Source organism: Eubalaena glacialis, chromosome 8, assembly GCF_028564815.1.
Source record: "Eubalaena glacialis isolate mEubGla1 chromosome 8, mEubGla1.1.hap2.+ XY, whole genome shotgun sequence".
Taxonomy (NCBI): domain Eukaryota; kingdom Metazoa; phylum Chordata; class Mammalia; order Artiodactyla; family Balaenidae; genus Eubalaena; species Eubalaena glacialis.
Genome location: NC_083723.1, coordinates 122,185,831 through 122,212,423, shown reverse-complemented (window position 1 = coordinate 122,212,423; position 26,593 = coordinate 122,185,831). Strand labels below are relative to the sequence as shown.

The 26,593-nt window shown below is 41.3% G+C and overlaps 1 protein-coding gene and 1 long non-coding RNA gene across 2 annotated transcripts in view; one reads left to right on the top strand and one right to left on the bottom strand.

The window, feature by feature from the left end:
- Positions 1-26,593, bottom strand: part of LOC133096534 (uncharacterized) — a 41,149-nt gene that overhangs the window by 1,242 nt on the left and 13,314 nt on the right. The window lies entirely within an intron of this gene.
- Positions 7,481-24,930, top strand: ZNF786 (zinc finger protein 786). Its single transcript, XM_061198145.1, has 4 exons — positions 7,481-7,616; positions 16,267-16,393; positions 20,830-20,982; positions 22,392-24,930. The coding sequence occupies exons 1-4, from the start codon at positions 7,599-7,601 to the stop codon at positions 24,212-24,214; spliced, it is 2,121 nt and encodes a 706-aa protein (XP_061054128.1). The 5' UTR covers positions 7,481-7,598; the 3' UTR covers positions 24,215-24,930.

Here is a 26,593-nt window from a genome sequence, read left to right as displayed (position 1 = left end):
GATGCTCAGCATTGCTAATTATTAAGAGAAATGCACATCAAAACTACAATGAGGTACCACCTCACACCAGTCAGAATGGCCATAATCAAAAAGTCTACAAATAAATGCTGGAGACGGTGTGGAGAAAAAGAAACCCTCCTACACTGTTGGTGGGAATGTAAATTGGTGCAGCCACTACGGAGAACAGTATAGAAGTTCCTTAAAGAACTAAAAATAGAGTTATGTGATCCAGGGATCCCACTCCTGGGCATATATCCAGAGAAAACTGTAACTTGAAAAGATAACACGCACCCCAGTGTTCATAGCAGCACTACTTACAATAGCCAAGACATGGAAGCCACCTAAGTGTACATCAACAGATGAATGGATAAAGAAGATGTGGTATAGATACACAATGGACTGTTACTCAGCCATAAAAAAGAATGAAGTAATGCCATTTGCAGCAACATTGATGGACCTAGAGATTATCATGAAGTAAGTCAGAGAAAGACAACATATGATATTGCTTATATGTGGAATCTAAAAAATGATACAAATGAACTTATTTAAAAAACAGAAATAGACTCACAGACATAGAAAACAAACTTACGCTTACCAAAGGGGGAGGATAAATTAGGAGTTTGGGATTAAAATATAGATAACCAACAAGGACCTGCTGTATAGCACAGGGAAGTACACTAAGTATCTTGTAATAACCTATAATGGAAAAGAATATTATATATTTATATTGAGATACATATATCTGAATCACTTTGCTGTACACCTGAAACTAACACATTGTAAACCAACTATTTCAATAAAATTTTTTAAAAATTAAAAGTAAATTAGGGACTTCCAGTGGTTGGGACTCTGCACTTCCACTGCTGGGGCGGGACATGGGTTCTATCCTTGTTCGGGGAACTAGGATCCCACGTGCCTCGCAGTGCAGCCAAAAAATAAAAATTTAAAAATAAGTGCAAACTCATTAACATGACATAAAAGAACCTCTGAGCTGAACTGGACCTGCCTTTTCAGCCTAATCTTGTTACCTATTCACAGTATGAATTTCACTCATACCAGATGACTTTCATCTTTCCCAAACGCATCATATCCTCATGACTGCTTCCTCTGGAATGCCTTTCCTCTCTCTTCTTCTGAACTCCTTCATATCCACCATTCACTCTCAACATCAGGAACATTTTAGGCACGTGCTCATCTCTTCATAGCATCCTCTAAATACCTCTCTCTAATAGCACTCCCCACATTCAACTGAAACCTGCCTGCTTCCCCCACAGACTGAACCCCCGGAGGGCATGGATTTGATCTTGGTTTTGCATTTTCTCCAACCAAACCAAGACATTCTCTGGTTTAATGCGTGGATCTGTGATACACCCAACAACACCGTGGCGGAGAAGCACTGAACCACTGACAGTACTTGATTGTGGATTTGAGGGTCCCAGGAGAGGACACTGCAAAACAGCTGGACAGGAATAGTTAACTGTGCACACATCTCACACATACACGGAACTGACTCCCCCCATTCAAAATGATCCTGTAAACCAAAACTGCAAAGCCCATAAAGAGACCAAGTCTGTACAAACCAACAGCAACCAAATCAAGAATTTACTCCAGATAAATTTAAAATAATAGAGAAGTCTGCAAAGTATCTTTAAAACAGTATTTTTTCATGTCCTTTTTATGTTTTAATTATAAAACTGTCTTTTTTAAGTATAGTTGATTTACAATATTATATTAATTTCAGGTATACAACATGGTGTTTAAATATTTTTTTAAAAACTATTTTTGATTCACTACAATATAATGAATTGTAACATTTTAAAATATTAGGAAGGACCTCCCTGGTGGCACAGTGGTTAAGAATCCGCCTGCCAATGCAGGGGACATGGGTTGGATCCCTGGTTCGGGAAGATCCCACACACAGCGGAGCAACTAAGCCTGTGCGCCACAACTACGGAGCCTGCGCTCTAGAGCCCAGGAGCCACAACTACTGAGACCGTGAGCTGCAAGTACTGAAGCCCGTGTGCTGCAACTACTGAAGCCTGTGCACCTAGAGCCCTTGCTCCGCAACAAGAGAAGCCACCGCAATGGGAAGCCCGCCTGCTGCCACAAAGAGTAGTCCCCGCTTGCCGCAACTAGAGAAAGCCTGCAGGCAGCAATGAAGACCCAACACAGCAAAAAAAAAAAAAAAAAAAAAAAAAGGAAATCTTGGAAACTTTAAAAATATACTAAAGATCTCGATAGTTTGAAGAGAACTCACGATGCAATTTTAGAACTGAAAGGCATTGACATTTCTATATTTCAAATATGTGAGATGAAGTTAGAATGACAGAAATAAATCATATTATGTGTGTATGTATGTATATTTTAAAATACATAGTGAAAAAATGGGATTCATGGTCAAAAAAAGCTAGGTCAAGGGGAGTTTTTCAGTGAACTTTTCCTCTAGAGATAGCTAGCCAATCCTGGCTCTGATGCTCCCATAGCATTTGTATTTTCCTCTGTTAATAGCAATTATCAAATATTATTTTGACATTGTTTCTGTTTACAAGCCTGTGTCCTCCCCGCAAGATAGCGAATAGTCAGTGATGACTTGATTAGTTTATTTAAATGTGTCTTGAAACATTCAAACTATTTAAAGGGTGTAAAGGATGTTCACCTGTGTGCCCTTGGCTCAACTTGAGTCGTAAGGCGTTAGTAATACTGATGGAGCACCTGTGTGGCCAGCCCTGTTTTCTGTCACCTCCTGTTCACCACTCCTCCCACACCCCAGTTCCCAGTGGTCACCGCTATCCCAAGTTGGGTGTTTATTCCTGAACATTTCATTATCATTTTCCTACATATGTATTACTACTAAATAATGTGTAGTGTTGTTTTATATGTCCTAAAGTTTCTATAAATGGTACCACACTGTGTGTAATCTGCAATATGCTTTTTCACTCAGCATTGTGTTAGTTCTATTCACTCATGCTGCCTTTAGCTCTAGTTCATTAATCTTTACTGCTAGTTTTCAGTGTATATGGAAAAAACCCACACGATATCCATCCTCTGGGTGATTGGACCTTTAAATTATTTTCCTGTTTTTACTTTTAAAACGGTGCTGCTTTAGAGATTCTAGGATATGGCTCTTTGATATGCAAAAATAGCTCTGAGATAAGAATTGCTGGATAATAGGGTATGCGCATCTTCATAAACAGATATTGCATTTGCCTGACTAACAATGAGATGGAACATTGTCGTGTGTTTATCGCCTATTCGGGTTTTTTTTCCTTTCTGTGAATTCATAATTTTGCACATTTTCCTCTAGGGTAGTCTATGATTTTTAGCAGTTATTTATGTTTATTTATATGCTATTCCGTGTTGTAAATATTTTTTCCCAATCTGTGACCTAGTTTTGGCTATTCTATCATGTCTTTTGATCTCAAGTTTTAAATCTTGTTTTTAAATTGAAGTACAGTTGATTTACAGTATTATATTAGTTTCAGGTGTACAACATAGTGATTCAATATTTTTATAGGTTATACTCCATTTAAAGTTATTACAAATTAATGGCTATATTTCCCTGTGCTGTACAATATATGCTTGTTGCTTATTTATTTTATACATAGTACTTTGTACCTCTTAATCTCATTCCCTTATCGTGCCCCTCCCCTCTGCCCTCTTCACACTGGTAACCACTAGTTTGTTCCCTATATCTGTGAGTCCATTTCTGTTTTGTTATATCATTCATTTATTTTATTTTTTAGATTCCACATATGAGTGATAATATAGAGAGTATTCGTCTTTCTCTGTCTGACTTATTTCACTAAGCATAATACCCGCTAGGTCCATCCACATTGCTGCAAATGGCAGATTTTCATTCTTTTTTATGGCTGAGTAACATTACAGTGTGTGTGGGGGGGTGTGGGTGTGGGTGTGTATCACTTCTTTATCCATTTTTCAGTTGATGGACACTTACACTGCTTCCGTATCTTGGCTATTGTAAGTAGTGCTGCTGTGAACATTGGGGTTCACGTATCTTCTCCAATTAGTGTTTTCATTTTCTTCTGATATATACCCAATAGTGGAACTGCTGGATTATATGGTAGTTCTATTTTTAGTTTTTTTGAGGAATCTCCATACTGTTTTCCACAGTGGCTGCACCGATTTACATTCCTACCAACAGCGTAAAAGGTTTTCCTTTTTTCCACATCCTCACCATCATTTGCTATTTGTAGACTTTTGGATGATAGCCATTCTGACAGGTGTGAGGTGATATCTCATTGTGGTTTTGATTTGCCTGTCTCTAATAATTAGCGATGTTGAGCAACTCCAGATTTTCTGTCTGGATGATCTGTCCATTGATGCAAGTGGGGTGTTAAAATCCCCTACTATTATTGTATTACTGTCAATGTCTCCCTCTATGTTAATATTTGCTTTATATATTTAGGTGCTCCTGTATTGGGTGCATATATGTTAACAAGTGTCATATCCTCTTCTTGTATTGATCCCTTTATCATTATATAATACCCTTCTTTGTCTTTTGTTACAGACTTTGTTTGAAAGTATATTTTTTCTGATATTGGTATTGCTACTCCTGCTTTCTTGTCATTTCCATTTGCTTAAAATATCTTTTTCCATCTCCTCACTTTCAGTCTGTGTGTTTCTTTAGCTTTGAGGTTAGTCTCTTGTAAGCAGCATATAGATTGGTCTTGTTTTTTTGGTCCAATCAGCTACTCTATGTCTTTTGATTGGAGCATTTAGTCCATTGACATTTAAAGTAATTATTGATAAGTATGTACTTATTGCCATTTGTTACTTGTTTTACAGTTGTTTTTGTAGTTCTTCTCTGTTCTTCCCTTCTCCTTTTAGTTTCTTCCCTTGTGGTTTGATGATTTTCTTTAGTGGTATTCTTGTGTTCCTTTCTCTCTCCTTTTTTGTGTATCTATTGTAGGTTTTTGATGTGTGGTTACACAGGAGTCATATATGTTTACCTATAATAATATCTATTTGTTTTAACCAGGTAGTCATTTAAGTTCAAACACATTCTAAAAGATCTCCAGGGCTTCCCTGGTGGTGCAGTGGTTGAGAGTTCGCCTGCCAATGCAGGGGACACGGGTTCGAGCCCTGGTCTGGGAGGATCCCACGTGCCGCGGAGCACCTGGGCCCGTGAGCCACAGTTGCTGAGCCTGCGCGTCTGGAGCCTGTGCTCCGCAACAAGAGAGGCCGCGATAGTGAGAGGCCCGCGCACCGCGATGAAGAGTGGCCCCCGCTTGCCACAACTGGAGAAAGCCCTCGCACAGAAACGAAGACCCAACACAGCCAAAAATAAATAAAGAAAATAATAAAAGATCTCCATTTTTCCTCCCCTCCCCCACATTGTGTGGTTTTGATGTCATCTTCTACATCTTCATGTTTATCCCTTTACTGATTATTGTAGTTATAGTCAATTTTACAATTTTTTGTCTTTTAATCTTCATACTAGCTTAAGTGGTTGATCCTCAGCCTGTACTATATATTTGTCTTTACTGGTGGGATTTTTCCTTTCCTCTAGATTCTTGCTTCTTGTTATAGACTCTTCTTTTCCACTTAAAGAGGACCCTTTAACATTTCTTTTAGGGTAGGTTGAGTACTGATGAACTCAGTTTTTGCTTGTCTGAGAAGTTCTTTAACTTTCTTTCAATTCTAAAGGATAATCTTGCTGGGTAGAGTATGCTAGGTTGCAGGTTTTTCCCTTTCAGCAAAGTTTTAAATTTTAATCTAATTTAATGTATTGGTCTATCCTTTGCACTTTGTACTTTTTGTGTCTTAAGACTGTGTGTATAAAAATATTCAAGCAATATTATTTACGGCCACAAAATTTTTTTACTGCCGCTAAATACTTCACACTACCCTACCTGTTATGGGCTTAATTGTGTTTCCAAAAATTCTTAAAAAAAAAAAATTTATTTATTTGACTGCACCAGTTCTTAGTTGCAGCACACGGGATCTTTGCTGCAGCATGTGGGATCTTTTAGTTGTGGTATGAGGAATCTTTTTAGTTGTGGCACGTGGGATCTAGTTCCTTGACCAGGAATCAAGCCTGAGGCCCCCTGCATTGGGAGCGCAGAGTCTTAGTCACTGGACCACCAGGGAAGTCCCCTAAAATTCATTTGTTGAAGTCCTGACCCCCCAGTACCTCAGAATGTGACTATATTTAGAGATAGGGCCTTTAAAAAGGTAATTAAGGTAAAACGAGATCTTATGGGTGAGCCCTAATCCAATGTGACAGGTGTCCTTATAAGAGGAGATTGGGACCGAGAACACCCAGACCGAGGGACAACCATGGGAGGACACAGGGAGAAGCGCAGCCATCTGCAAGCCGAGGAGAGAGTCCTCAGAGGAAACAAACACTGCTGACACCTTGATCTTGGACTTCTGGCCTCCAGAACTGTGAGAAAATTAATTTCTGTTGTTTAAACTGCCCAGTCCGTGGTACTTTGGAATGGCAGCCCTAGCAGATTAATATACTACCTTAAATTGCAGCCATTTAAAAGTATAATTATGAGATTATGAGAAATATGGAAAACTTTGATATGGTAAGTGAAAGACAAAAGAAAAAGACAAAAAATTATGCGTGTCTCCGAACCATATAAAAAGAACATGTCTGTGGACAGAGACGAAGTCTATATGAAACAAAATCGAGCATTTACATTAGAATACCAGAATTATGGACAACTTTCACTTCTTTTAAAATCTGCTTTATTGTTGCTAAATTGTATATATACAATATTGTTCGTTAAGAAAACCTTTAAGTTAGGGATAGCAATTACATATATCTAAGTTCAACCATACTGGCTGCTTAAGAGTGAAAGGCAGAGTAAATTTAAGATCCATTTCATATTTAGGTTATAGACCATTTCTTGAATTTTATAGACTATGAGTCATGTTCCTAATGTAAGTCCATGGGGCCAGCGATGTCATGACTCTGCCTGACTTCCTGAGGATGAATACCCAGCCTCCTCACCCTTGGCAGGACCATTCTGAAGGATGATCTGCACCCTCTGAGTCCCCAGCAGAATGGACTCCCAGTTGCCGACGGGGGGACCTGCTCGTTAATGCTTAATGCCCCTTGATTTCTCACCTCCTCACTTGGTTCCTGAGATCACCTCACAGATGACCCCTTGAACCTAATCCTTGACTGGGGTTGGCTTTGGGGAGGAATCAAACCCCTGCACTCCCTCTCATTGTTTCTATCTCAGTAAATAGCGAGTATCCTATCCATCCATTTGCAGTTGACGCTGCATTTCCCCCCTCTTTCCGTCTGCATCTCCGTCTCCCTCTTCTGGGTCCCCCAAGAGAGTGCGAGGATCGGTCACCCCCGGGCGGCTGCGGCTTGCGACTGACGCCGGTCCGCAAGGCGCGGGCTGCCCCGGCGGACAGCGCTCGCTCCTCCCGGCCGCAGGGGGCGCTGTGGGGCGGAGCGGCCGCGAGTCCCAGCGTGCACCGCGCCTGGGCTGGGCCCGCAGGTCGGCGGGGAGCGAGACGGGGGGAGCTGCCGCCGCAGGGAAGGTGCCGCGGGCAGCCGGGGCGCCTGGCTTGGCCGTAACCCGGTCTGGGGCCGGGTGGGACCGTGAGGGCCCATGGCCGAGCCGGCTCCGGTAAGAGGGGCTCCCCGCGCGGACGTCCGGCTCGGGGATCTGGGCGGGTCCTCGGGTTCCGGCTCGGCGGGCCGGCATCCTGGGGTCCTCCCGGGGCGGAGGCGGACGGGTGGGGCGGGGTCTGAGGGTCGCGCTGAGCGCCTGGTGTGGGGTCTGGAACCTGGACGGAGCCGGTGACCGCCGCCCCTGGGGCTCGTCCGTGTCCAAAGCCCTAAACAAAGCCGAGCGTGGAACTGGCGGAGTCTGGGCCGCGGGCGCCTGTGCGTGAGGCGGGCGGATGAGGGAAAGGATCGAAATTGGCCTGGGGCCGGCAATGCGTGTTAACTAGTTCAGCTAGTTTTACATTATAGTTACTGAATTTAGAACAAGTGTTTTAAAAGATTTAAGATTCTGAATTGTTGAAATGATGGTTGGCAGGGACTTAAATGGCAGAATTTAACGCTAACGTGTTGAAGTTTGTGTTGAGTGGGAGGACACGTTGGAAGGAAGAGGGTATAAAAACCTAAGTAGGGTACACATTATTTGATTTTTTAGTGTTTTGTTGAAATTGAGGTTTTATGTTTTTCTCTATTTTATAAGCTAACATATTGAGCACTTTTTCAGATTACTAAATGAATTCATGAGATCATTAACTTTTAATACACCGTTAACAATCTCAACAAAAACAATAATTCCTAGGACTAAATATATAAAAGATATGTAACACCTTTATAGCAAAAATTATAAATAACAGGCATACCTTGGGGATATTTTGGGTTTGGTTTCAGACTGCTGCAATAAAGCAAGTATCACCGTAAAGGAAGTCACGATGTTTTTGGTTTCTCAGTGCATATAAAAGTTATGTTTATACTGTACTGTAGCGTGTTACGTGTGCAGTAGCATTATGTCTTAAAAAAACAATGTACAAACCTTAATTTAAAATACTCTGGCTAAAAATGCTAATCATTGTCTGAGCCTGGAGCAAGTTGTAATCTTTTTGCTGGTGGAGGGTCTTGGCTCCTTGTTGATGGTTGCTGACTGATCAGGGTGGTGGTTACTGAAGATTGACATGTGGCAATTTCTTAAAATAAGACAACAGTGCAGTTTGCTGCATCAGTTGACTCTTCAGGAGTTATTTCTCTGTAGCATGCAATGCTGTTTAATAGCATTTTACCCACAGTAGCACTTCTTTCAAAATTGGAGTCAGTCCTCTTGAACCTTGCCACTGCTTTATCAACCAAGTTTATGTAATATTCTAAATCCTTTGTTGTCATTTCAACAATGTAAATGGCATTAGCAGGAGTAGATTCCATCTGGAGAAACCACTGTCTTTGCTCATCCATAAGAAGCAACTCCTCATCTGTTAAAGTTTTATCATGGGGTTACAGCAATTCAATCACACCCTCAGGCTCCGCTTCGAATTCTAGTTCTCTTGCTGTTTCCACCACATCTGCAGTTACTTCCTCCACTGAAGTCTTGACCCCCTCAAAGTCATCCGTGAAGGTTGGAATCAACTTCTTCCAAACTCCTGTTAACATTGATATTTCAGCTTCATCCCACGAATGATGAATGTTTTTCGTGGCATCTAGAAGGATAAATCCTTTCCAAAAGATTTTCAATTTACTTTGCCCAGATCCATCAGAGGAATCCCTATGTATAGCAGCTATAGTCTTATGAAAGGTATTTCTTACATAATAAGACTTAAAAGTCGAAATTACTTCTTGGTCCATAGGCTGCAAAATGGATATTGTGTTAGCAGGCATGAAAACAACATTAATCTTGTACATCTCCTTCAGAGCTCTTGGGTGGTCAAGTGCATTGTCAGTGAGCAGTAATATTTTGAAAGGAATCTTTTTTTCTGAGCAGTAGGTCTCAAGAGTGGGCTTAAAATATTTGGTAAATCATGTTGTAAACAGCTGTGCTGTCACCCAGGCTTTGTTGTTCCATTTCTAGAGCACAGGCAGAGTTGATTTAGCATAATTGTTAAGGGCCCTAGGATTTTTGGAATGGTAAATGAACAGGGGTTTCAACTTATAGTCACCAGCTGCATTTAGCTCCCAACAGAGACTCAGCTTGTCCTTTGAAACTTCGAAGCCAGGCATTGATTTTCCTCTCTAGCTATGAAAGTCCTAGAAGATATCTTTCTCCAATATTAGGCTGTTTTGTCTATATTGAAAATCTGTTGTTTAGTATAGCCACCTTCATTAATTATCTTAGCTAGGTCTGGAGAACTTGCTGCAGCTTCTACACCATCACTTGCTGATGCACCTTGCACATTTATGTTTAGGAGACGGCTTCTTTCCTTCAGCCTCATAAACTGTGCTCTGCTGGCTTCACACTTCTTCCGCAGCTTCCTCACACCTCTCAGGCTTCATAGCATTGAAAAGAGTTAGGACCTTGCTCTGCATTAGGCTTTGGCTTAAGGCGATGTTGTGGCTGGTTTAATCTTCTCTCTAGACCACTAAAACTTGTTTTGTATCAGCAGTAAGGCTGTTTTGCTTATCATTTGTGTGCTCACCGGAGTAGCACTTTAATTTCCTTCAAGAACTTTTCCTTTGCATTCACAACTTGGCTAACTGACACAAGGAGCTTAGCTTTTCAGCCTGTTTCAGCTTTCCACGTGCCTTCCTCACTAAGCTTAATCATTTCTAGCTTTTGATTTAAAGTGAGAAATGTGTGACTCTTCCTTTCACTTGAACACTTAGAGGCCATTAAGTGTTCACTTGAACACTTAATAATGTAGGATTATTAAGCGGCCTAATTTCAATATTGTTCTGTCTCAGGGAATAAGGAGGCCCGAGGAGAGGGAGAGAGATGGGCCAGTCCGTGGCAGTCAGAACACACACATTTTTTTTTAATAACTTATTTTTAAATAAATGTATTTATTTTTGGCTGTGTTGGGTCTCTGTTGCTGCGCGCAGGCTTTCTCTAGTTGCAGCGAGCAGGGGCTACTCTTGGTTGCAGTGCGTGGGCTTCTCATTATGGTGGCCTCTCTTGTTGCGGAGCATGGGCTCTAGGTGCGTGGGCTTCAGTAGTTGTGGCACACGGGCTCAGTAGTTGTGGCCCATGGGCTCTAGAGCACAGGCTCAGTAGTTGTGGCGCACGGGCTTAGTTGCTCCACAGCATGTGGGATCTTCCCGGACCAGGGCTTGAACCTATGTCCCCTGCATTGGCAGGTGGACTCTTAACCACTGCACCACCAGGGAAGTCCCAGAACACATACATGGATTGATTAAGTTTGCCATCTTACATGGGCATGGCTCATGGCGCCCAAACACAATTAAAATGGTAACATCAGGGCTTCCCTGGTAGCGCAGTGGTTAAGAATCTGCCTGCCAATGCAGGGGACACGGGTTCGAGCCCTGGTCTGGGAAGATACCACATGCCGTGGAGCAGCTAAGCCCGTGCACCACAACTACTGAGCCTGCGCTCTAGAGCCCGCGAGCCACAACCACTGAGCCCACGTGCCACAACTACTGAAGCCTGCACACCTAGAGCCCGTGCTCCGCAACAAGAGAGGCCACCATAATGAGAAGCCCGCGCACTGCAACGAAGAGTAGCCCCTGCTCGCCACAACTAGAGAAAGCCTGCACGCAGCAACGAAGACCCAACACAGTCAAAAATAAATAAATAAATAAATTTTAAAAAAATGGTAACATCAAAGATCACTGATCACAAATCACCATAACAAATACAATAATAATGAAAAAGTTTGAAATATTGTGAGAATTACCAAAAAGTGACACAGAGACATGAAGTGAGCAAATGCTGTTGGAAAAATGGCGCCAATAAGCTTGTTCGACACAGGGCTGCCACAGACCTTCAGTTTGTAAAAAATGCAGTATCTGCATTTTTTACAAAGCACAAAGCACAGTAAGATGAGATATGCCTGTAAACAGGCGGTAAATCATGCCCATAAATGGGAAGACTAAATATAATAAAAATGATACTTTCCTTCCAAGTTAATATATAAATTTACTGCAACTTCATCAAAATGGCAGTAAGATTTTTGTAAATTATATAAACGGATTCTAAATTTCGTTTGGAAAAATATAGGTCAAAATATGATGCTGAAAAAAAGAATAACAGGGGGACTTGCCCTAGCAGATAATAAAATTTACAGTAAATCCATAGAATTAATGGAACACAGTACTGTTCTGTGCAGGGGTAGACACATGGAGCAGAAGAAGCCCAAAGAGGACCCCAGAGCAGACTGCTGAGTTGAATAGTGTCTCCCCCAATACATGTCCTTCCCAGAACCTCAGATTGTGACCTAAATAGGAGTAGGGTTGCTGCAGATGAAACTCGTTAAGATGAGATCCTACTGGAGTAGGACAGGTTCTTAATCCATCATGAGTGGTGTCTTTATAAGAAGAGGAGCAGAGTCACAGAGACCCAGACACACAAAGGGAGAAGGCCCTGTGACAGTGGAGGCAGAGATGGAACTATGCAGCTTCAAGCTGAGAAATGCCAAGTATCAACAACCACCACCAGAAGCGAAGGGAAAGGCATGGAACAGATTCTCCCCTAAAGGCTTCAGAGAGAGCATAGCTCTGCTGACACTTTGATTTCAGACTTCTAACTACCAGAACTATGAGAGAATAAATATTTATTGTTTTAAGCCGCCAAGTTTGTGGTACTTTGTGACAGCAGCCCTAGGAATCTAATTCGGAGAACTTCAGAAGTGGTGTTGGGACAACTGACTTTTCCATTTGGAAAAAAACACAAAGGTAGATCATTGCTGTATACCATAAAAAAATTACGTTCCAGATAAATTAAAAATCTAAACATGAAAAGTAAAACTTCAGTCTTTTGGAAGGAAATGTAGGATATCTTCATAATCTTAGTGTAGAAGAAAATTTCTTAAACCACAAAGGGCAAAATGAACTAAGAAAAGATCGATATATTGCATTACAATTGAAAATTTATGTACAGTATAAGACAGCTTAAGTAAAAATAAAAGGTAAGAGATACACTAGGAGAAAGTATTTGTAAACTAATGTAGTCAACAGTTAATACACAAATTATATAAAGAAATCTTAGAAATGAAAGGACAAATAACCCAGTAAAAATACAGGCAAAGGATATGAACAGGCAGTTCACAGAACTAAAAGCAAATGGTCAATGGGTAAAAGAATGAATTAAAAATTGTGACATTCAGACAACGGAACACTATACAAAATTAAATCAGTTCTATGTATATCAAGATGGACAGATCTCAAAATGTTGCATGAAAAATGCAAGTTGCAGTACAATAAAGCATTTGTGTATAAAAGACAAAGCAATACTGTATTATTTATAGATACATATGTGTATTAAAAAAACTAAAAACATGAGCTGAAAACTTACCACGTGCATCATCATGTTTGTGTGTCAGAAGGGAGGTGAATAGGACTGAGTGTAAGAATAAGATTGAAGTGGGGACCAAGGGGGCTTTGAGTTTTATCTGTCAAATTCTATTTCTTTAGAAGGAAATCTGAAGAAAAAATGTTAAATTTGTTAAATCAGTGGTAAATACTCAGATGGTAGTTATAATGTACTCTGTAATTTTCTGGATCTTTCAAACTCCTGAAGATTAAAGAAATAAACAATGAAGGCTTTTTGAGCATTTTTGGAAAACATTTTAAAAGTAATGAATTTAATCAGAAGAGGACAATAAGTATATGTAACACTGAAATTAAAACATGCATTCAGTTCTGCCATCATACATCATATGCATTTCTAAAAATCACAGTGCAATGCAAAATCATGCAGTAAAAACCACAGAGCTTATGGGAGAAATGGGGTTAGGTACACAACACTCAAAAAGTTTGTCAGTGACAAGTTAAAAAGAAAAGATAGAAACATAATAAAAACAGCTCAGTTTTATGCATGTTAAATGATTAAGAAATAATTACCTTAAAAACAATCTGAAATTTGCTTGTGGAAGTGGGTGTAAGAAGGGATGAGCTTTTGAGTTATTGTGAAGTAGTGGAAGGAACATTATCTGAAATTAGATGGAAAGTTGTAACACCAGGTGTGAATAGGTAGGGCTCACCACAGGGTAATCTGAGGCAGCTGGTGCTTGAAGGGTATGCATGTGTGTGCTTTGTATATTCCTATTCAGTTCAGGTCTCATAGTAGCAACCAGAACTCTAAAATCCCTAGGAATGAATCTGTCAAGAATTATATAAGATCTATATGAAGAAAACAAATTTTACTAAAGAAAATTTAAAAATCTAGATAAATAAAAGATATGTTTCTGGATGGGAAGAGCCCATAATTCAGAGACCCACTTCTCTCAAAATTAATTCATATACTTAGTATATTCCTATCAGAATCCCAATAGAATTTATATAAATTTGACAAAATATTTTTCCTGTTTATTTAGAAGAGAAAATAGACAAGGAAGGTCAAGACAGTTTCCTTTAAAAAAATGATCAAGGTGGTGGTAGATGGCCATATCCTCTTAAATAGCAAATCATTTGATAAAACTTAAGAATTAAACAGTCCAGTATTGGAGCAAGAATAGACAAAATCACCAGTGGAACAAAAATATAACCAAGTATAAATGGAAAACTAGTTTATGAAAAAGCGATCCCAACACAATGGTAAAAGAATAGTCAATAAGTTTTGTGACAATTTAATATCTCTTTGGAAAAAGAATTATGTCCCTTATTGTTATAATATACCAGAATCTTTTATAATTTTAGAATAGGGAAAGTCTTCCAAATCAAGGTACTAAACCCTGAAGCCACAAAAGAGGTTCTAGTAAGTACAACACTATGAGATAAAAGTAGTGTACGTACTCTGAAAAGAGATGGGGAAATTATCTGAGAATTATGATTGTTTCCACCAAAAACTTAATACTATTAGAATTGATAAACAAATATGGTACATTAATTGGATATAAGATAAGTTTACAAAAATCAATTTTTAAAAAATACTAGTAGGAATGATTTGAAGTGGCAGAGGTGGTCCCATTTATAATTGTTGGGAAAACTACACAATACCAGAAATAAAGTTCATAAAAAAGATTCAGAACATTCATTAAGAAAATCATTAAGTTTATTAAAGGATAGGAAGCAAGATCAAATAAATGGAGTGGTAGAACATGTTCCTAGATGAGCTCAATCTTTCCTAAATACACATATAAATTTAATTAAAATTGAATCCCAATGTACTTTTTTTTTTAACTGGACAAAATTATTTTAGAATTTGTAAGGAAGAATAAATATTCCAGAAATTAACAGCAGTAGCTTGACAAAGAATGGGCGTGGGGGGGCACTTATAACATTGCATAGGTACTGTAATCAGATAGGTACAGATAGTATAACAATATATAGATTCACATACATGTGAAAATCTAATATATGCAAAGGTGAAGGTCAGGATTTCAATCTAAGGAGAAAGAGTGGTGCATTTATTAGTGTTCTGTGATTGGCTGTCCATATGTACATAAATAAAGATACCAATATCATCTGTAGAATTAAGCTGCAAATCTAATTGTGAAAGAAATTCAGTAGAATATTTGTATAATTTTTTGATTGTGACAAATACAAAAAATGAAAGTAAAAGCTGGAAACAATATGGAAAAGACTCAGGTTTTAACTAAATAAAAGAGTCAAAATGTTCTCTTTGGCAGAAGAGAAAGTCAAAATACAAATGATAAACTAGAAGAAAATGTTTGTTAACTAGTCAAAGGATTATTAACTCTAATATAAGAAAGTTAATTCAAATTATAGGAGCCCACTAAAACGTTGAACAAAGGATGTGAACAGGCATGCACAAAGATAAGTGGAAACCCCCCTCCCCGCCAAATATGAAAATGTTACTAAGCCTCACAAATGAATGCAAATTAAAATAAGTACAGGGGACTTCCCTGGCAGTCCAGTGGTTAAGACTCCGCGTTCCCAATGCAGGGGGCACAGGTTCAATCCCTGGTGGGGGAACTAAGATCCCGCATGGCTCACAGAGAAGCCTAAAAATAAATAAATAAAACAATGAAATAGAATTTTTTACCTATCATGTTGGCCAATAAACAAATAAATAAGGTTTCAGAACATCCTGTGCTGGCAAAGGTGTAAAGAAATGTCTCTTCTTATTAGCAAGGGTAAAAGTGCTGGATTCTTTTTGGAAGGCAATCTAGTGGTATCTCGTGAACTGAAGATGTTTCTATCCTTTGATTTAGTAGTTCTCCTTTTTAGCCTTTTCCTGCAGAAGTAAAACCACTAATATATAAGGAAGCATATCAGAGCATTGTTGGTAATTTATAAAGGAAATGGAAACAATATATGTGTCATCAGTGGAGTATGTGTACCCATGGAATATAATGCAATTAAGAAAAAAACGATTTTGCCTATGTAAATTGACCTGGAAAGATGACACGTTAAGTGAAAGAAGTTACACAGTGATTTGTTCCCATTTTTGTTTAAAAAAAGAAGAAAAATGAAAGAGTTCCATGCTATACATATGCATATGTAATTGGAACAGGCATAGAGAAACAAGTGGAAGGGGGTGGTCATGGTCACCAACAGAACCACATTATGGGAGTCAGGGAAGGAGCAGTTCCCAAGGAAGAAGCTGCCTAACGGACAAAAACACTGTCCACTGCAAAACTCTTAAATTGATGAAAAGGAACTGGAGTTTTGAAGCCATTATAACTGTATATGTATTATGCCTGTAATTTCAGTTACCTCTGACTTTTGAGGATGTGGCCGTTTATTTCTCCGAGCAAGAATGGCGGAATCTAGAGGCATGGCAGAAGGAGCTTTACAAGCAAGTAATGAGAACCAATTATGAGATTCTTGTTTCTCTAGGTAAGAAGTGTTTAACTGTGGCTGAGGCATGGAACTGGGTCCTGTTAGGGGTTTCAGTCACTCCATACTCCTGTTTGTCAGGTAGCCAGATTTCTCAGAAATTAACTCAGAAAGGCATTTTTATGCAGAGTCTTTTGTTAATATATGTAAGCATTGCTAATCCTTACTCAAGGGTAGACGTTGCTACATAAGAATATTTGTGACAGCGTGTAATGTAACGTGGTCAGAGATGACTAAATATATGTCAGGGCTTTTAATCACTATATACTTACTCACAGGTTGCCATGATTTTTCAACATGGATACATACCTTGCCCATATCCATAAAGTACCTGTATCTTTAACCTAGGATGTTCCTACCTGTCAACTGTTACAGTGGTGTCCATATACCTCAAAAAAGCTAATGTTATTTTTCAACATGGATACATACCTTGCCCATATCCATAAAGTACCCTGTATCTTTAACCTAGGATGTTCCTACCTGTCAGCTTTTACAGTGGTCTCCATATACCTCAAAAAAGCTAATGTTATTTTTCCCTGCAATGAGATTTCGGAAGGCTATACACAGGTGTTTAACCGCAGTTGTTTCTGCATGGTTACGGTAATGGTGTTCTTTTTAGTCTTTTTGCTTACTTAGTCTTTGTATTTTACTATGGAATATGATTTTTGAAAAATCAGTCTGTTTGGAGAAGCATCAAAATGAATGATAAAAGTCTCTTGCCTCACCCCTCACTCAGTTAATGCCCCAAAGGCAACCATGTTAATCATTTCTGTTTTAGTTTTTACTGCAGTTTACTTCAGTCTATTGTGCTTACACCTATATTTCTTGGTTTATCGAGTTTAACTCCTTACTGTGAAAAATGAGGGTTTCACTCACTTATACTATCCCTTTTCTATCTCCTTTTTCCCCCTTCTTCCGAAATTTTGATAGATTTTAAAAAATTTTTTTAACTTTAAAAAAAAATTTTTATTATCTATGTTACAAATATTTATTTCCAATTTGTTCCATACACACACACACACACACACACACACACACACACACACACACATATATTTGTTGTTGTTGTTGTTTTATCTTTTGGCTACACTGCGTGGCTTGTGGGATCCCAGTTTCCCGACCAGGGATCAAATGCATGCCCCCTGCATTGGCAGTGTGGAGTCTTAACCACTGGACCACCAGGGAAGCCCCTGATAGTTTTTTAATGCCTCTGTTGGCCACCTTTATAATTTAAATAATAAACTTCTAGATCATGTTTCATGAACTTTATATCTCTTTATTCTTTCAGTCTATGAAGGTAATTAGTTCTCCTATATTCCCTCCACTTCTCTTGCCAGCGTCTGACAGCCAAACCACTTCTTTTATATTGCAGTGTTTCTAATAATTATGTTCTGTTCCATTACCATAATTAAGATTTCCACTTTCTATACAGTGTTTCTAAAATATTAATACAAGATATTACATTTTTTTCATTGTTAGCGAAGAACCAATTAAAGTAATTGAATCTGTAGAGAAAAGAAAAATAATGTTGTGTCATGAACCCTGTGCCACCCAAAAAGAATGTTCCAAGCATCAAGATCAAATGGATGTGGACTTCTATGGTGGCGCAGTGGTTAAGATTCCGCCTGCCAGTGCAGGGGCCATGGGTTTGATCCCTGGTTCGGGAAGATCCCACATGTCATGGAGCAACTAAGCCCGTGCTTCACAACTACTGAGCCTGCGCTCTAGAGCCCATGAGCCACAACTACTGAGCCCGCGTGCCACAGCTACTGAAGCCCATGCTCCTAGAGCCCGTGCTCCACAACAAGAGAAGCCACTGCAATGAGGAGCCCGCACACCACAGTGAAGAGTAGCCCCTGCTCGACGCAACTAGAGAAAGCCCACGCACAGCAATGAAGACCCAACAAAAGATCAAATAGATGTGAAGTGGTGTATCAATGTGGGTTTGGTTTGCATTTCCTTAATGGCTAATCATGTTGAGCATCTTTTCATTTGTGTATCTTCTTTGGAGAAATGTCTATTCAAATACTTTGCCCATTTTTATAGTGGGCTATTTGTCTTTTTATTGTTGGGTTATAAGTGTTCTCTATTTGTTCTGAATACTGAACCCTTATCAGATATATGATTTGCAGATATTTTCTCCATTTCTTGGGTTACCTGTTCCCTTTTTGATGGAGTCCTTTGAAGCACAAAAGTTTTAAGTTTTGATGAATTCCAGTTTATTTTTTCTTTTGTTTCTTGAGCTTTTGGTGTCATATCTAAGAAGCCATTGCCTAATTCAATGTCACAAAGATCCACTCCTATGTTTTCTTCTAAGAGTTTTATAGTTTTAGTGCGTATATTTAGGTCTTTGATCCTTTTTTTTCCTTCTTTGATCCATTTTGAGTTAATTTTTTCACACTGTGTGATATAGGGATCCAACCTCTTTTGCATATGGATATCCAGTTGTCCCTACACCATTTGTTGAAAAGACTATTCTTTCCCCCATTGAATTATCTTGGCACCCTTTTGGAAAACCAATTAACCGTAAATGTCGGAGTTTATTTCTGGATTCTCGAGTCTGTTTCATGGATCTATATGTCTAGTCTTATGCCAGTACCACACTGTTTTAATTACCATTGCTTTAGGATCAGTTTGTCAATTTCTGCCAAAAAAAAAAAAAAAAGGCAGATGGGGTTTGGGGAATATTGTCATCTTAACAGTACTAAGTCTTCCAGTTCATGAACATGGGATAGCATTTCATTTATTTAGTACTTTTTTTTTAGGACTTCTAAAATTACTTTCAACAACATTTTATAATTTGTATTGTGCAAGTCTTATGTTTCTTTTATTAAATTTATTCCTAAGTATTTTACTCTTTTTGAAGTTCTTGTAAATGGACTTGTTTTCTTAATTTTTTTTTGAAAAATAGTTTTATTTTAAAAGATGCTGAGAGTTCAACCCAGATGAAGACTGAGAATAGGTGTATGGATTTATTTTTTTAATTAATTTTTATTGGAGTATAGTTGCTTTACAATGTTGTGTTTGTTTCTGCTGTACAGCAAAGTGAATCAGTTATAGGTATACATATATCCCCTCTTTTTTAGATTTCCTTCCCATTTAGGTCACCACAGAGCACTGAGTAGAGTTCCCTGTGTTATACAGTAGGTTCTCATTAGTTATCTATTTTATATATAGTAGTGTATATATGTCAATCCCAATCTCCCAATTCATCTCACCCCCCCTTCCCCCCTTGGTATCCACATGTTTGTTCTCTACATTTGTGTCTCTATTTCTGCTTTGCAAGTAAGTTCATCTGTACCTTTTTTCTAGATTCCACATATAAGCGATATTATATATTTGTTTTAGGTGTATGGATTTAAATAAAAGATAGTGATTCATTTTTTCATGAGAGCAGGCTTGGAATTCTTTTGGGGTTGACGTCAGATCACAGAGGGCTAATGTACTATGTCACTCTGACTTTTTTTTTTTTTTTTTTTTTTTGGCTGTGTTGGGTCTTCGTTTCTATGCGAGGGCTTTCTCTAGTTGCGGCGAGCAGGGGCCACTCTTCATCGCGGTGCGCGGACCTCTCACTATAGCGGCCTCTCTTGTTGCGGAGCACAGGCTCCAGACACGCAGGCTCAGTCGTTGTGGCTCACGGGCCCAGTTGCTCCGCGGCATGTGGGATCTTCCCAGACCAGGGCTCGAACCCGTGTCCCCTGCATTGGCAGGCGAATTCTCAACCGCTGCACCACCAGGGAAGCCCCACTCTGACATTTTATCCCTAAAATCCCTCAGCATTGCCCAGCTTATCCTCTTTCTCTGATTTGGACCATCTGCTAATCTCCCTTTAGCAATCCATGAAGCATACTTTTGGTTCTTTTAAATATATATATTACTGAAAGAAAGTTTTACTTGAAAATACACAGAGTAAACATTTTTTACAGGGAAATGGGAATCTTGTAATATTTTAATTTGTTCATTTCATTCATTGCAACCCCCTTCTATTCTAGCAGAACTCAACTGTGTTTTAGGTTGTGATTAGCACTGTCACTGGAAGTACTTCTCAGAATATTTTAGCTGAAGCTCCAGTTCTTATTTTCATATACCCCCTATTCCCAAGATATCTCCAGTTGTCTCAGGGGTTGTCCCACGATTCTCAAAGCACAATACTGGTGAGTTTTAAGAAACCTATGACAAAATGCAGCATTGCTAGATATATTGGGACCAAGACAAAATCAAACACAGAGTCATCTAACAGGTGCAGGTAGATTAGGAACCACTGTTATAATATGTGGGCAGTTCTGCTTTTCTTTGTGTAAACCTATAATCTATTTAAAAAAATCTCTTCTCATACATTTTCCCAGGAGTAAATTTGAGAATTTAAAAACAGCTCATTGTGCTTTAAATTTAGTGCTCAAGGAAACCAAACTACCCTGTTTGACTTCTCTGTACAGATGATGGACTTCCCAAACCAGAACTAATATCCTGGCTTGAACAGGGGAGAGAACTCTTCAGGAACTGGGGAGAATCACAGAAATCAGGAAACATAATTTGCTCCTCTGCTGATTTGCATTTGGATCCAGTTATTGAGGGACAACTGTTCGGGGGTGAGTATTAAGAAATCAGGGCCCTGTCCTTAAGACATCCCATTCAGGTTTCTTAGTTCCAATTCTCTGACCTTGACTTCCTGTTTGACTGGACTGAGGCTTAACACCTGGTATATTCTAGAGAAAGGCAGTAAAGCATAGTAGTTAGGATTGTGGGTTCTGGATCCTGAGTCTGGATCTTGCCTTTTCCAGGTGACCTTGGGCAAGTTATTCAACCTCATAGTATTTCAATTTCCTGACCTATAAAATGAAGATAATAAAAGTACCTAAATTATAGGATTAAATGGGTTAATGTATGTAAACTGTTACAAAGATACCTGGCAACACAGTAGGAGTTCAGCAAATATGAGGTATTCTTAGTAGTGGGGGGGGGAGGAATAGAGACTCCTCTTTTGTTTCTTGTCATGATGGGAGAGTCTGAGATTTTTGGATTCTTAAGGGTCAGTATTAAAGTATGAAAAAAAGTCAAATGGGAGCATCATTCCAAGAAATGTTGTCAGTAGTTTATTTAATTTTTAGCTGCTTCTTTCAGGAGAGTAAAAGAGTTTTTCTTCACAAATTATTTCACTTTTTCTGTCCGTTAGCAGTTCTTCCAAGAAACCTTTTTACAACATTGGTAGGAATAGAGACAAGGAGGGAGGAACATCTGGTCTTAGGACAGCTCCTGGAGTATATGGAATCATAGTGTTAGCCAGGGCCTGTCAGTAACACTGCCGTCATTATTTTATTTTATCTTTTTTAAAGTCTTTATTGAATTTGTTACAATATTGCTTCTGTTTTATGTTTTGGTTTTTTGGCGAGGAGGCACGTGAGATCTTAGCTCCCTGACCAGGGATTGAACCCACACCCCCTGCATTGGAAGGTGAAGTCTTAACCACTGGACTACCAGGGAAGTCCCTGTCATTATTTTTTGACTCCAGGAATGTCTGCGCATCCAAATGGGACAAGTCTGGTGGCCCTGAGATCATAATGTGAACATTTACAGGGAACATGCAGCGTGCCAGGCCCACGCTAAGCCCTTTACCCACGTTAACTCATACAGTTCTCACAACAATCTTATGTACTGTTTCCATTTGTACAGGAGAAGGAACTGAAGCCAGAGATGAGTTTGACAAAGTTTGCAGTGGACAAATGGGATTCGAACCCAGTCTGATTCCAAAGCTTAGGCCCTACATTTGTGACTTACATGTTCTCTTTTCAATATTATTCTAAGATAGGTCTGTTCAGTTTAGTTTCAGCAGACTCTCACCAAACTCCTGGTCATGAAACTGACCGCCACTGAAAGGAGCTGCCAGTTTAGTTCAGCGGAAGCTGGGCTTCCAGGCCACCTCAGGTCACTGCTACGGCCACATAAGTCTTGGTCATGTCATAGGCTGGGATACTGACTGAAGTTTTCTTTTCAATTTCAGGAAGCCAGCAAGCTGTGAAACCAGGAGAAGCCCACTGCCATTTCCAAGTAGATCCTCTTCAGAGCCAGCGTTCCTCTGAACCCTTTTTAGGAAAAAGTGAAGATGTTTCCTTCAGGCCTGACCAAGTCGTCGCCCTCCTGAACCCACACAGACATGATACTCGGGCTCTAGGTCCACTAGTCCACAGCTCCAGGGAACCCACCCGAAGAGACAGAATCGTAAGTCCCAGGACCCTCGGTCTCCCAGGCTTCCAGGAAACCTCCGGGGAGGGCCTCCAGCACCCTTGCCCCGTCTGTGGGGAAGGCTTTTGGAAGAACCTCTCAGAGCAGCACCAGGGGAGCCACTCGAAGGACCCGCCACACAGGGCCTGGCATCAATTCCGCAACCAAACCGAGGTACAACAGCCCCTGAGCATCCCTCGGGGACAGAGGCACTTCCGCTGTCCAGAATGTGGGCGGGGCTTCCGCCGGAAGTCGTGTTTGCTTAGACCCCTGGCGATCCACCGCGAGGAGAGCCAGCTGGCGGGCAGCGAGTGTGAAATGTACGCCCACCACCTGCGCGCGGGGCCGAGGCCTTCCCAGTGCCCGGGCTGCGACGAGAGAGGCCCCCGGGGCCCTCCCGGCGTGGAGAGGCCAGGCTCCCGGAGAGAGGGCGCCAGGGCCGCCTCCGAGCAGGCTGAGCTCCCGCGCTCGGGAGAGAAGCCAGGCCTGAGCCCGGCTGGCGAGGAGCGCCCGGAATCTCTCGAGCCCGGCCCCGGCGCGGAGAGGCCGGCCTCTTGCGGCCCGTGCGGCCGGCGCTCCTCCCCGCAGTGCGGGCTTCCAGGCCGCACCCACGTGCACAGCGCAGAGCGGCCCTTCCGGTGCGCCGAGTGCGGCCGGGCCTCCCGCCAGCGCGGGCGTCTGCGGCTCCACCGGCGGCTGCATTCAGACGAGCAGCCTTTCGCGTGCCCGGAGTGCGGCCTGGGCTTCCGGCTGAGGAGGCACGGCGGCGAGAGGCCGCTCTCCTGCGGCGAGTGCGGCCGCGGCTTCGCCCACCCGTGCAAGCTGCGCGAGCACCTGCGGGTGCACAGCGGAGAGCGGCCCTTCGGCTGCCCCGAGTGCGGCAAGAGCTTTCGCCTGAAGGGCATCCTGAAGGCGCATGAGCGCACGCACAGTCGCGAGCGGCCCTTCCAGTGCGCGGAGTGCGGCAAGGGCTTCACGCGGCCATCCAAGCTGGCCGAGCACTTCCGCGTGCACAGCGGTGAGCGGCCCTTCGGCTGCCCCGACTGCGGCCGCCGCTTCCGTCTCAAGGGGCAGCTGCGGAGCCACCAGCGCCTGCACACGGGCGAGAGGCCCTTCCCGTGCCCCGACTGCGGCAAGAGCTACCGCGTGAAGGCCGACATGAAGGCGCACCGGCTGCTGCACGGCGGCCGGATGCCCTTCTCCTGCGAGTGTGGCAAAGGCTTCGCCAAGCAGTCCAAGCTCGTGGAGCACATCCGGACGCACACGGGCGAGAAGCCCTTTCAGTGTCCCCAGTGCGACAAGAGCTTCCGCTTGAAGGCGCAGCTGCTCAGCCACCAGGGCCTGCACACCGGTGAGAGGCCTTTCCGCTGCCCCGAGTGCAATAAAAACTTCCGGGAAAGGGGCCACATGCTTCGGCACCAGCGCATCCACAGGCCCGACAGGCCGTTCGCCTGTGCAGACTGCGGCAAGGGCTTCATTTATAAGTCGAAACTCGCCGAACACATCAGAGTGCACACAAAGTCCTGTCGTGGCCCCAGTGAGCCTGACGTTAAGCAAAGGCTCAGCCAACTGTTTGCAATGATCGAGGCCGACTGGAGTTGAGACCGAGTAGGGCGCCCAAAGCGGTCAGCAGAGTCGGTATTGCCAGGGAGCCCACAGCCAGCGCAGCCAAACCCAAAATCTGGTAAGACAGATGGAAGGAACAGGGGCCCTTTTTTGAGCAAGAATGTAATACAAGTTAGGAATATGAGAAACCACAAAGATTCTCATTTCAAACATCACCAGCTATGTTTTCTATCCATTGATAGAAAACAGTGGATAGAAACAATAGATAGGTTTGTTCTTCCCACCATCTTAACTGGTGATTTTCCCCAGCGTGCTAATAAGCTAACTCTGAAATCCCAGCTTGAATTTAGACAGCAGGAAATCCCTCCAGTACTGTTCTCAAAGCTAAAAGGATGGGGTGACTGTTAAATGTCAACTCTTCTTTTTTTCATAGTATGATGATAAGCAGGGGGTTTAACCCAGCGACGTTTGTTGCAGGCCTGATTTGATAGGATTTGGTTTTGACTTATTTGAAGCTAATAGCAACAAAATGAGTTCTCCAACTCATGGTTTGTCTTTGTGAATGCTGAAGTTTCACAGCAGGTTTCATAGTGATTATGCATGGTTACCCTTAAGGAAAAGCTGATAATTCAAGCAAAATTTGATTAATCTGGGTTGAAGAAAATAAAACCGAAGGTGCTAAGTGGTATGGGACTAGAGTTTTGTTTTGTTTTTTTAAATTGAAGTATAGTTGATTTACAATGTGTTAGTTTCAGGTGTACAGCAAAGTGATTCAGTTAGACATACATACATACCTATTTCTTTTTCAGATTCTTTTCCCATACAGGTTATTATAAAATACTGAGTATAGTTCCCTGTGCTATACAGTAGGTCCTTGTTGATTATCTATTTTATATATAGTGTCCCAAACTCCTAATTTATCCCACCCCATGGAGGGGGGTAGCTAGAGTTTAGATAAGAGATTGGGACAGGAGGTAGATTTGGGCGTTCCAGAACACAGGTGCTGTTTGCAACTGAGAGAGTGAATGAGATTCCCAAGAGTGACTTTCTAGGCAGATGACTAAAGTCTGAGTTAAGACAAAATAACAAAGCTAAACAGCTTTATTAGGGAGCCTGACAGGCAACAACAGTTTCGTGTAGAGAGTTTTCAAGCAAACGTTCAAAGTAAACATAATACAAATAGAAGTCAAGGAAAATACCCCATTTGTTACACTAGGTGAAGGCTGTGTGAGCACAGAATGTTTATACCCCAGGGACAGAGTTGTACTCCATCCAGAGAATTCCTGACTTTCAGAGGGTTTATGTTTCATTTAAAAGAATGGCTGACCTGAAATTCTAGGGATGATAGAAAATGAGATGTCAGTAAACTGTAATAGACATTACTATAAGGCAATAGTTCACAGATGATTTTCTCTGGAACACTAGCTTCAAATAAGTTAAACAGTTCCCCCCCTACACACACACAGAGTCTATGACTCTCAAGAGGAAGACATAATGTATAGTATATTCTGAATATATTTGACCTTTTTTGACCTTGGGATTCCTTTCTGTCTTTTTTTTCCCCCCCCAAAAAAACCACTATGATCTTGTGGACATCAGTAGAGTTCTACAGGACTCATTCTGGAAAATATTACTGAAGAATAGTCCTGGCTCCAGCCAAGTAGCCCTTAGTCTAAGACAGAATATCAGGGGATGAACGCCCTCAGTTTTCGGTGACAAAACAGAACTTTAAGTCAGAATAAATCTTTAATTGGTTTTAGAGCACCCTTTTTTCTCATGTGATAGGACACTAACAGAGGTGACTGATGATATTAAGAGGTGATATGATTTAGGCAGGTTTATAATCACTAGACACACATGGTTATGTCTGCTGCGTTCACGAGGCAGCTGACCTCACGATGCATGAGGAAAGAAGGGGCAGCGGCCCCTGCTGCAGATGAGGGCCCGTGGTGAGGGAGCAGGAGGACGAGGAGGAGCTGGAGGAGAAGGGGGTCTGTGGTGGGGGAAGGGGAGGAGGAGGAGGTGGCAGTGAATCATGTAGAGGCTTTGAGGGAGACTGAAGGCCAGGGCCTCTAGTTCGGTGTTCTCACATATTTCCTGTTATAATTGGAGGATCTCAGAGATAGTAAAAGATCCAGAGTGTTTGAATTTTGTTAGAAACTGGAGGGGTTTTGGAGGAAGTTGAGAAAAAGGGCACGACCCAACTAAACCCCGGTACCCTAGGCTGCCCACACTACAAATGAAAAAGATACCAGAGTGGTGTTTGATGAGTAGAGGGATTTCTGGGAAAGAAGGTATTATAAGCACAGGTTCCTAAAACTTCTCTTCCTTTCCTGCCCAAAATTCCTTAAAAAAAAAAAAATCACTGCTGAGATATCCTGGTGAAATCCCTGAACTTCCAAAAAAAAGAAGGAA